At 36.1% G+C, this 12254-nt stretch overlaps 1 protein-coding gene across 6 annotated transcripts in view; it reads right to left on the reverse strand.

Moving 5' to 3' along the window:
* The window catches only part of ANAPC10 (anaphase promoting complex subunit 10), a 33100-nt gene that overhangs the window by 18550 nt on the left and 2296 nt on the right, over positions 1-12254 (reverse strand). For all 6 annotated transcript variants that reach the window (XM_086889390.1, XM_086889387.1, XM_086889389.1 and 3 more), the window contains exons 2-4: positions 7559-7675; positions 6165-6255; positions 5309-5429 (exon numbers count right to left, since the gene is read on the reverse strand). In XM_086889390.1, the coding sequence (XP_086745516.1) occupies positions 5309-5429; positions 6165-6255; positions 7559-7673 (327 nt within the window). In that variant the 5' untranslated portion in view covers positions 7674-7675. The remainder of the gene's footprint in view (positions 1-5308; positions 5430-6164; positions 6256-7558; positions 7676-12254) is intronic.

The following is a 12254-nucleotide window of genomic DNA, read 5'->3' on the forward strand; positions in this document are numbered from 1 at the left end:
ATAATTACTACTCTACAACAGTAGTATTATCCTACATACTTCAGAAAAGTGCTAGAGAAAATTCTCACCAAAATTTGCAGTTGGTTTTCAACAGAAGTTCGAGCATCTGGCTCCTTCTCCTCACACACAGAGCACAATATGCAACCTGCTCATGTCCACCAGAGAATTTAAGTACTGTAATTAGAATACAATAGTGAAAGCTTGCATTAAAGCCAATGAAAAATTCCCCTGACATGCTGGAGAACAGTTTACCTGCACTGATAAAATACAGTTTAAAAAATCTGAATTTTTAAGCCACTAGTACCAGAAAGATTTTTACACAAGTAAAATATTTAACAAACAAAGAATTGGGGGAAATATTTTCAAATCCTCCTACTAAAACTTCATGGATAGAAAAGAGATGAAACAAGGTAATCAAACACTTGCTACAGGAAGAGAAGGTGGTGGTGTGACCTAATTGTGGCCTTCCAGTACCTAAGGGAGCCTACAAAAAGAGAGAAACAGACATTTTACAAGGGAATATAATGATAGGACAAGGGGGAATGGCCTTAAACTAAGGTTTTGATTAAGCATCAGCTAGAAATGCTTTACTGTGAGGGTGGTGATTTTCCAATTTCTTTCCCACAGTGGAACTTAAAAGAATAATCAAGAAAAAGATTGTGAGTGCAGGAGAGGCTTTCACACATATGTAACATTCAGTCCTTCGATCAGCTCCTAGGCTCTCTGTACTTGAGTTCCCATGAGGAAAGCTCTGTACTTCATCAACTTGCTGCCTTCCATAGAGCTGTTGCCACGTTGTTTCACATGGCTTTTCCTCTGCTTCAGAAAGTAGTCAGACTGACATAATTAAAAATACAGGGCCTCTTTAAGGTACCCTTGCCTAATTGAGCCCCTCTGTGGCAAGAAAAGATTTCTTCATAGAGCTGTTTCTGAATGCTCAGATACAAAAAAAAACACCAAAACTTTTACATGCAACATGTACCAGAAAAACCATGTTTAGTTTTCCTCCACAGGAGAGGTGCTTATTCCTCTTGAAATACCATTTCATAGCAAAGTAAGATAAAAATGCTTAAAAATTTTATAGTGTGTGGGCCAAAATAATCTTACATTGTTTTACTAGCTCTAATGTGGACCTCCCTATTTGTATACACACATGTCATATGCATAAAATGCAATTTCAATAACTGCATTTTGCATGACTGCACAGTAAGCTCTGCTCTGATGTCTTACTATTCCACAGTATCAAAGGGCAGGAAAATTGTAATCCTGTTCATAATTTCCACAGTTTGAAGCATATATTAGTTATTTCCATAAGCACATGAATGATGAAAAGGTCATATCACCTACAGTGATGATGATATTGGCAGAGACAGTAATGTTACATCATTTAATTTGCCTTCTTTTTGTAAAGATGAGTTCATGTGAACATCCCAGTTGGGGATTCACAAAATATCCTCTGCTGGATAGTGGAAATTTGTACAGAGTACAAATAGGAATAATCCTGCTTCTGAAATTTGATTCTTACCCTTGACATCAATCACAAGGCTTAATAACCAGCTAATACCAGTGGAGCATTCTACTCCCCACTTTGCAGATTTCCAGCACCAGTAAACCTAGATGTAAGGAACAAGTCCTTTAGATGTAAGGAACGGTCCTTACTGTGTGCATCCTGATGAAACAAATCCATGCCCAGCCAGCATTAACAGCAAGATAACAATAAAAATGAACGACTGGTGTGATGATTGTGTCTATGGAGCATCCTAGAGATAGAAAGACTACAGACTGAAATTCTATAAAGTTCACTCAGACTTTTCTTAGCATGAAGAGTAGTTTTCAGAAAGCAGACTATTTTTAATTGACATGCTGAATGTAAGGAATAATCAGTGGTCAGAAATGCCTCTTTTCTTGAATGGAACAAAGAACACAGAGGAATGGTTTCTAACCAAAGTACCTGAAGCTTAGTCAGGAATCTAAAGGAGTAGCAACTCACTACTCCACCTTCAGTGGAAAGCAGTTTAAAATGCACCTTAGAGATGTTTGATTGGAGACTCACAAGAATACATTTTCTTGGTTGATTACCTTGCAACAGCCCTATGACAAGCTAGTCCTCACTCCTCAGGATCTAAGTCTACTTCACGTACAGAAAAAAGGTGAAGATTGCTTACTGCTGGATTTCAGAAAATCTCTGGCTAAGTCCAACCTCTTCACTACAGTCACTGGACACCACACACCATTACTGTGGGGTCACTTCCTTAACTACCTCTTGGAAAAGCCTCCCAGCTTGGGCATTCCTACAGTTGGTAAATCCCCTCTCTAGTGCAGAATCTCTTCAAACAGTGAAGAAGGAGCCCTGTCCGTGGTGCTCAGCCACAACCCCACACCATCAGGGAGGCTGCTGTTCTTGTACCTGGTTACAAAACACCAGGCAAGGCCAAAAGGGATAAAAGAAAAACTGAAAACAAACCAGAGAGCAGGCCAAAGGAAAAGCAAACAAAAAAAACAAACTCCAACAAAAACCCAAAACAAAGACCTCTGTTGCCATCAAAGGTGTATTAAGATTTCACCCAGTTTGTGTAAAGACCCTACATTACAGGCTGACAGCAGAAACCACTGTAACTACAAGGTGTGTATATACATACTATATAAAGAATATACCCTGAAATACTACCTGCACTCAGCATCAAAGTAATTAACCTTCTTATAACAAGATGAACTCCTGAATATCTAAATGTCTCAGAGAGGTACAAATGCAACAAGCAGGTGAGCATCACTTGAAGAGACCAAAGATCCCTCACAGAGAGCATTTCACTCATATCCTTTGCAGTGGGTTATTTTCATATCATGGAAAAAATAATAATTTTAATTATAACCTGAGCAGTCTGGATGCTGTTCCAAAAATGCCACTACAGAGTATCTTGTCCGTCCAGACTGTTTGTACCATCATGTGGGAAAACTTCACAACTGGAAATGAGAAAAATATTTGCTCTCCAAGCTTAATAGCTGTGATACAAAGGCACCATCGGAGAAGGCTGAATTCACACACCTTAACTGTAGCAAGCAAGGGAATAATCCTGCCAGATTTCAAGGGCCATTCTCACCCTTACAATAGGGTACAAACGAGGGGGAAGAAACCTTTTATTCAGAAAAAACATTCATCTTAGGTTCCAAAAAAGATATGCCTACATACCAGAATACAAACTAAAGCTTATCTTTTATTTGTGACAAAGTTTAGCCTAACAGCATATTGCATTGTGTTGAAAACTAGACCATTAGGAAAGAAAATACATTCATTAGACACTATGAGTTGGGCAAGCATCCATGGAAAAATATAAAATGCTTTAGCCTGATTTTCCACCCAGTTAATCAGTACTGAAGCCAATGGAATCATTGTATAATTAAGCAGATTTCTGTAAAGAGCTCATAACAGTTCACACTGCTTTAATAACCTCCCCATGTGTCAGAGAAGCTGAAGAAAGTTTCAGGACTGAAGGAAAATTTAAGGAACAGTATCAAGTAGTTTAGGAAATATGAAAATTGATAGCAACATGTAACATCATGGTGATGACAGTCACAAGCATTTTACAGCATCAGAGTATTGTATCTCATTAATAAGAAGCGTGACCATATTTTCTCCTCAGTTTGGAAATAAAGAAAGCACATGAGCATGTGGTATGCATAAGAATTACTCTGTCATGGATCATATTATAGTCACATTCATATACCATAAAAAAATGCTAGTAACTTGTTTCATATAGAAGTACCATTTTTAACTACATACATTATGCATAGGATCCCGTGTTTGGCAAGAAAAGAGCTAAAGAAATACTGCCTGAGACACTGGAGAAAACTAATACACTTGTTACACATTTTATTGCTTTATAGATCTTTAATATATTAATACCACACATAACCTCAAGAGCAGAAGTTTACCACTGTGTGAGAAACTTAAGTTAGGCAACGAGCTGTATAGTGCTATGCTAAACATGATTACAAAAAGAATAATCATTTAGTTGTTGAAAGGGCAGAAAAAAGCGCAAAAAATCAAAGTAATAATTAAGGACAACAATGACATCTAGTGGACACTCGGGAAACTGACCCGCTGCCTAAGAGGGGACGGGATCCAGCTGCTGTTCTTTAGATACTGTGTAGCTCTCAAATTGCTACGATATAATTAGGAAGATGGAAGGGCAAAATTTGCAGTTGATGAAAGTCAAAATAACGTGGTTATTCATTTCTTCCAAAAGAATACTTAATTAATTAAATTAAAGAAAAATAAAACTTGTCCAGAAAGTCTAAATCATTTAAGATTTAGGATAAAAGTAGAGGTCAAAACTTGAGAGAACATCACAAATCATTGAAAGAATGTAGATAAGATACATAATGCTAACAGACATGTCTGCTACACTTCTTTTTACTCACACAGCGTCTACAACCTTCTACTAACAACTTGCTCTTGGGACTTTCGAGTTGTTTGGACTGAAAACCAAAGTGAAAAAAATAAAAATTCCAGGAGTAAAAATTCAAGCCACCATTTAGCACCACCCTTTTCTCATCATTCCAATCCTTCTGTTATTGTAATAGCTGCCATATAAGGCTGGTAAGTTAAACCTTCCCGAAATACCAGACAGTAACTGCTGAGCTCCAGAGAAGAAGAATTTGAAACATGAGGCTACCCTGACTCAGAATGAGCAAAGATACCTGCTTATGAGTAACCCAATTAGTTTCCAAGGTGGACTTCTACCAAGATCATGGATTATTTCAAATTCACTTTCACTGTTAAATAAAGGTAAACAAAACTAAGACTCAAAGCAATTCAGATCTTATCGCAGCTCTGACTAGAAGCATCACCATAAAAAATACTGGATTTGATAATTTTTTTAATAAAAACACTAACAAAACACTACAGCTCTGTCTCATTCAAAATCTTTAGCAGATCTGAGGAACTGAAAATTGGATTTTGCTTCACATTGTTAAAAAACCACATCCCATCCAAAATTTCTAGATCTCAGTTACTGCCCACTATGAAAAAGAAAAATAAAAGAAAAAATACTCAAAACAAAAACTTAATTTATGAGCATATTCAATTATAATGATGTTTGGTAAAAGAGTCTGATGAAAAAAAACCCCAGAAACCCGACTACTAAATTTACAAGATAAAAACTAAAAGCAAACATCAAAATAAACCCAGACATTTCTCCCCCTTCAAGCCCAATGCCATATTTTACTTCCAAAAACCACTTTATTACATCAGATGTCCTAACAAGAGAGGGATGTGTTTAAGACAGAATGCAAAGCATCATTGACCTACCCGGATTTCCTGTAGATTATGAAAATTATTTCCTACTCTGACAGAGATTTTGCTTGGAGTGTAACTTTCATCAGATTTGTAGTCTGCATAAATACATAAGGTCTTCACTGTTGTTTTTCTTCTGCAAGAAGCAACACAAGCTATGTAAGCATCATAAAGAAAAATATTCAGGATGAGTTTGTTGCTAGCTTGCAATAACTAAGGATTTAAACGTTCTGAAAATGAATATAAGTGTGCCTAGTGATTCCTAAGAAACTTTCTGTTGAAGAACTAGATGACTTTCCAAATTACATTATGCACACAGTTGAATTTCACCATTCTCCTTTGCCTGCCTTCTAAAATGTCAGTACAGCCAGAAACAAATGCAAATAAGCACTTGGAAATCATGAAACTTAGGTTAGGCTTTTCAAATATGGACTCTTTTATTAGACCAAGGCCTTCTCAAGAAAATAAATAAAAAAGGATAAAATACCTAATCTCAAGTTTGGTTAAAGAAAAAGTACTGAAAGCATCCTACACAGGACAGAATAAAACTCATCTGTTACGTTACATAGGAGTTATCTATCCTCCAAATGACATTCAAAGACACAAAATCAGAATATAAGTCACCTTATATGAGTAAATGTGATGCTGTCACAAGTGACATACCATTAAACATTCCTTTTCGTTGCTTATTTAGGCATTTAGTGATCACAACATGTGAAAACCTGATTCTCAGAAATGCTATCTGACTTACCAATTGGGTAACAGAACTAACCCAGGAGTTCTTGCACTTCCCAAATTCCTATCTTGGTAAACAGTAATCGCTATAAAGTTACACAAAGCACCCTAACCCACAGGGAGTATATTTTAATACCTAAATTGGATGTTCACCAAATGAGGCTGAGATCCATCTGACTGCCAGTAAGTTTCTAGATTATCATCTCGTAACTGATCCACTCCAAACCCTAAGAAAAAGAAAACGTGATAATATTGAACATCCCTTTTCTGTGATGCAAATGTACCTCTACTTCACTTGTTACAAATTAATGTCTCCCAAGTTACAACATATTAGGAAATATTTCTAGATATCCAAGGTGCACCTATGCTATTTCTGACACAAAACTTAAATAGGGAAATCTGCAGAAACTCAATGCTATTGAAGTCTGTGGGGTGTGAATCCATGTCAACATGACCTGGAATTCCCAATGGTTAAGTAGTAACCCATACTGTTGCCAGAGCAATAATTAACAGACTTTTGGACCTCTTCTGTAATTTAGCTGCTGAATTAAAGAAAAATCATTAGCACAGACTATTCACTGTAAAATTTTAGCCAAATATAACATTTTTTTCAAGTCATATCCTGAAAATTTTTTGCTTTTTCAAGTACTAGCTAGAACAGGCAATAGATGGCAATAACAGCATTCCTAAATTAATGACATCACATTTGAAGAAGCATCTCCAACTTCCTATTTTCTATTCCCTCATTATCTGTCCTTTTACTAATCACATCCTTTTATTGATTATTCATACTAGTTGCAGTTTTATTATAGCAGCTGAAGTTTAGTGTGCAATAAAAAGTTTCCTTCAGCCTGTTTAATCAACAAAATCACAAGGTATTTTTCTCCAATATTCCAGGATTTCATACAAAAGTCATTCAGCCTGGGCACAATATTGTGACATAAAGGGATCACTGACCCTAGGCTGCAGCAAGATAGCTGATCAATTCCCAACAGATATTTATGAAATAGCAACTCAACCATCCCAAAGGGAAAGAACACAGATTTTCAGATATTTTGCACCTCAGGACCACAGGTCCATTTTACTTGCAGGGTTTTAGGGCCACCCTATAATGGCTAAGCCCACATAGAGTTACGAACAGCCAGAACATTTAGGTCACCCAGCTGCATGGTCATCCTTAGTTAAAAATGGAAGACACCCAGACAAATGCCAAAGCATAGAAACAATTTCACTGTGCTAGGTGTGACTCTGTTCACATGGCTTAGTTTGTTCACTGTGTAAATAATAAAAAAATTAAAAATTAATATAAAATATAAAAGAGTTCTGTTTAGTTCATGAGAGATAGTCCCTCATAGCAGGATTTCTGATAGTTTTCTGAAAGTTATAACTTTCATATTGTAACACATATAGAGAATGCCAACATTATTTGTAGTGACTACAGCCTACACTACAGCAGTTTTATTGTTGTGGATGTATTCCTCCCAAAACACAAATGTATATTCAACATTTTACACCACTGCTGTGATTTACCTGGCTTACAGGATGAAAGAGACCAAACTGCTTGTGAGCCTATTTCTCTAACAGTACCAGTCCTCTCTAACTGCTTTGGATCAGCACCAGGTGGGGTCTTGTTTGGGGTAGTCATTTCTAGTGAGAGAAAACAAGTAAGTTAGTTGACACATTTTTAGCTTCATAGAAAAATTAAAGGATTTTGATTGTTCACATTCTTTGGCCTCACACTTTTATTACAGACCACAGAATATGTGGTTTATGGATATGCACACATACATTTTTGCTTATCTGTAGAATGTTTTATTTATATAAAGTAATACATATAAATATATAGAATATATATTTGTAATATATAAAAGAGGTTCCACATATACATAAATTTTGTGTCCTTAAGAATTCAATACATACTTGGAACATTCATAAAAAATACTTTACTTTCATCATTCTAATTTATGCATACAGAGTTAGTCAGGGTTTCAGAATTTCGTTTTTACAGTTCTGGTTTTTAAGAAATTTAAATCTAAAATGTTGATTTAAAGCCTAGCAGTACAACTTCATTCTCTCCCACAGACACGTTTAAAAGTTCTCCTAATCTACAAATTCAGAAACTAGAGTAAGAGATATTTCTCCCCTAAAAAACTCCCTAGGAAATGGGAGTTTATACAAATTGTATAATTTGTAGCAATTGGTAATAGCCACATTTATTCACAGACCATTTCTTTAACTTTACAACTTAATCTGGAGTCATTAATTTGTGACTTGCATTGTTCAAGTAATCACATTCAGTCTCAACACCCAGACTATCATCACATACACGACAACTTAATTAAGCTGGGTTTTGTATAGTACAGAGCACTTTACTATATCCTAGGAAGTAGCTTAAAATGTTAAAAAAAAAAAATTCCAAAGAAACATAAATTCCACAGAAAGAACTACATTAAAGCTTAAAATTAAACATAGAGCACTAAAGAATCAGGGAATTAGAGTTGACCTCTCATCCTTTGCTTACATGCATGACATCACGTCATGCTCTGCTAATCTCAGAAAAGTCTTCCACTGCCTCTCTCAGACAGCAAATAAGGGACTGAGTTAGGCTGGGACCCACAGGATCCTGGCCTTACCCACTACAGAACTGACACCAAGCAGAGACAACATTTTCTATGTACCAATGACACTGCAGCTAAAAATTCTTTGTGGGACACAGGAAATCTGAATTCTCCAGTGCACCAAACACTTTCTATTGAAATTCCTTGAGTAATTTCTTTTAATTTTGCAAACATAAGACTTGACATATTTTATCTGCCTTCTCATATACAAGACTCCAATCCTAACTACCATAAACAAAATCCAAAGAAATAATTGCATGTGTAGAAAAATCTAAATACAACAGCAAGTGTCAAAAAAGGCTTCAGACAAAATCCTTGTTCAAACACCATCCTCTCAGAAGAGAAGTTGGACACTACACAGTTAATCCTACAGATGTCATATATATATTCACAGACATATTAACGCTAATGCCATCTAAACAAAAAACAACCTTGGAAAAAACATTTAGTTCACAGCTACTTGAAAAACAAACATTTTTCACAGAATCACAGAACGGTTTGGAGTGGTGGAAGCAACATTCAAAAATTATCTAATCCAAACCCCATGATGCACCAAAATTCAAACTATGTTTATTAAGCACTGGGGAGACTATTACCCAGGACTTGTGAATTTTAAAGCCCAAATGACCTTCCAATCCAAACTCTGTGCAATTTTTTTTTTTTTACTTTTGTGACAGTGAACTAAGAGAGGTTGAGTTACATTCATTTTCATTCTCAGATTTACACAGACAGCAAAAGTTTTGTTCTTCCAACCTCTAAAAATATACATAGAAAATTCAGCCTCACGAAGTAAAGCCAAATTGGTCACTTGTAATTCAACTGATCACATCTCAAAAACATCATAGAAAACATCTTTTGAATATTATCACCAGCAAGTCTGGACATTCTCTTGACTTCAAGAGAAAATTAATGAAAAACTCCAAATAAGACACAATGACCATGCAAACATCCCATCAAAACCCACCAAAATAAGGTAAATCACAGAAATAACATTACTCACTCAGATTACATCACAAAGTTGATTACACATGCTTTTAGAAAAAAATTACTGGAATTTTCAAAGTACACAGAATCCCTTAAGATAATGATGCTGAGACTTCTTATAACACACAGCAAGTTCTAAGTAACTTAAAAATGCAAGACCTGTATTGCACTGATTCTCTAAATTTGGAGGCATTACATTTTGGGGGTTTGAAATACAGCAAGAAACACCATTCAGGTTTCCTTCTGTTTTAAACTGAGCTTATTTCTTTCTATCTAACAGAGAAAGCTTCTCAAACCCCAAAATTTCAACTCCAAACCACTGCTGGCAAATAAATCAGCCAGTAATAATCAGTACATATTGTACTAGAATTGTACTAGTGATGAGAAAGCCTGAAAATTTTCAATGGTTGAACTAAATGAGTCAGATTTTCATGACAGAACTCCTGCTCAAGAACAATACATTCTGGATTGCTTTGCTGAAGCTCCCCAATACTCTTAGAACTTTAAAACTTGAAAACTGATAGAAGTATAAAGGAAAAATAATGCAGCAACAGGCCAGCTCACTCAAGTAACACTTCTGGACGTTTTACTAGCAGAAGTAAAAGTATCTCATTTTAAATGAGACATCAATACTTAGCTCTAAAGGAATTTAATCACCTAATAAAATTTTTCTTTGCTTTTTCAGGTCGTGTAAAAACAAGTAATTTTTTTAGAAGGACTTCTCCTTGACATGTGCTGAAAAATGGAAAGACACACTGCATCTTTAGAAGCATTGGCTAGAAACATCTCTGATTTTCCAATTCGGTTATTCCAAAAGATCATTAAGAGACTGCTGTTTCCTTATTAACAGTGTGACTATATGAATGTCTTAATGACATGATCAAGGCCACACTTCCATTTTGCCATTTTCCACTCTGTGGTTTGCACATCCTTTGATCAAAATAAACAGCAGCTTTCCCACCCCCCCGCCAAAACTCTATCCCACATTTTCCTCAGAGAAGTTTTCTCTTTTCCAGAAAACATCCCAGCCTTGTGAAGTAACAACCAATTGAAGATGTTTTAGCAAGCAGTTTATGAAGAGAGTGAAATGGATTTAAATGGTTGGACAGTCTGCCTTCCCCAACCAAATCAGACAGGTTGTTCTCAGGGTACCAGCAGAAGACACCTTTGAAAGGTGCACATCTGGAAGCAAACCCTTGTGTAAGCACACAACACACCCAAGAGGATTCAGTGAAGGATACATTGTGGGCCTTTCCTACTAAAACTCCATAAAAATCCAAGTTCAAGGAAATCTGCAGATCCCAAAGCAGTTTTCCCCTATTAAAACTTGTAGTTCCACCACGTTGTATGCACAGAACTGTTTAAATACACACATGTAAGGGCCCTTGAGAGAACTGCATGTACCTGAGAGATTCTGTCCATAGAGTTACTTCTCCAACAAGAGATTTGTGGACACCCAGCCTCAGGTTTCATCAACCTGAAAGGTTTCCTTTAGCATCCAAATCAAGTATCACCTTCTAAAAACAAGCATCTCTTGATCTACAGAGAACTCAAAGACTTGTTAATCACTGGCCTTTATGTAGCAACCCTTCTATTGATGTGAGGGCACTCATCAAATTTGCTCTAAGATTCTTCTTCTCTTTTTTCATAAAGTGTCTGTGCCTTTCAAGCTCCCCTAACAATGTTTAACAAACCTAATATTCTTGCACAGTCTAGGTATTCAGCACTATTGTTTAAAAAAATAACCAGACCACTTTAGCTAAGGCCCTTTTTCAGCAGAGTAATCACTTCCCTTGTCTTTATATTTACTCACACTTGTTAATGTGACAAAGCAACACCTGGCTGGTTGAAAGAACGTAATTTCTAATTGATATTTGTTTTACTATGCATTACAGTGCTCACATGCAGTATAAATGCCCAGTATTTTTTGGGATACTGCTTGCTGTTCACTGACACCCTCTCCACTAACCAGGCCTCTGATTTTTTATTCCTGTGCTCTATTCTTCCCTCAATTCTTGTTAACTGAGCTTAGTTATGCTGATTATGCTACTGAGATTAGTTACGCTGATTACCAATCTTCTCAAGAAGGTTTTTAATTCCAACCCTTAGATGCACAGTGCTTGCAATCCTTCTAATTTTGCATTCAACATTATGGGAAACAGTGAAAACAGACTCAAAACTGAACTCTCCGGAAGCACGTTTCATGACACCCCTGCTTAAAAGTGAGTTACGTCAGCTTCAAAAGCTCTTAAAAAAGATCTTTAAAAAGAATTATTTTTAGAGCACACTTCAGTAGCTTGAACAATGGCAGAAATCCTGTAAAATTTAAGACAGACTCCTCACATTCCTTCCTTATTAAATGCATTGGCTACTGTAAAAACAGAAAAAGTTTGATCCAGACTACTCTTAACAAACCACACTAGAGTATTTTCTGTGTGCACACTGATGTTAATTGTCCTCTACTTACTGACAAATTCCCTTCCCAAGCCACCTCCTCAGAATCCTTCAGGGGATCAGATATCATATGGCATTTCTTTTTTTTTTTTTTTTTTTAGAGGTATTACTCTGATTACATTCCAATCATATACTTTTATTCAGTTTTAGCAAATATCTGACTACAGCCT

Source organism: Cyanistes caeruleus, chromosome 5 (genome assembly GCF_971803275.1).
Source record: "Cyanistes caeruleus chromosome 5, bCyaCae1.hap1.1, whole genome shotgun sequence".
Lineage (NCBI taxonomy): Eukaryota > Metazoa > Chordata > Aves > Passeriformes > Paridae > Cyanistes > Cyanistes caeruleus.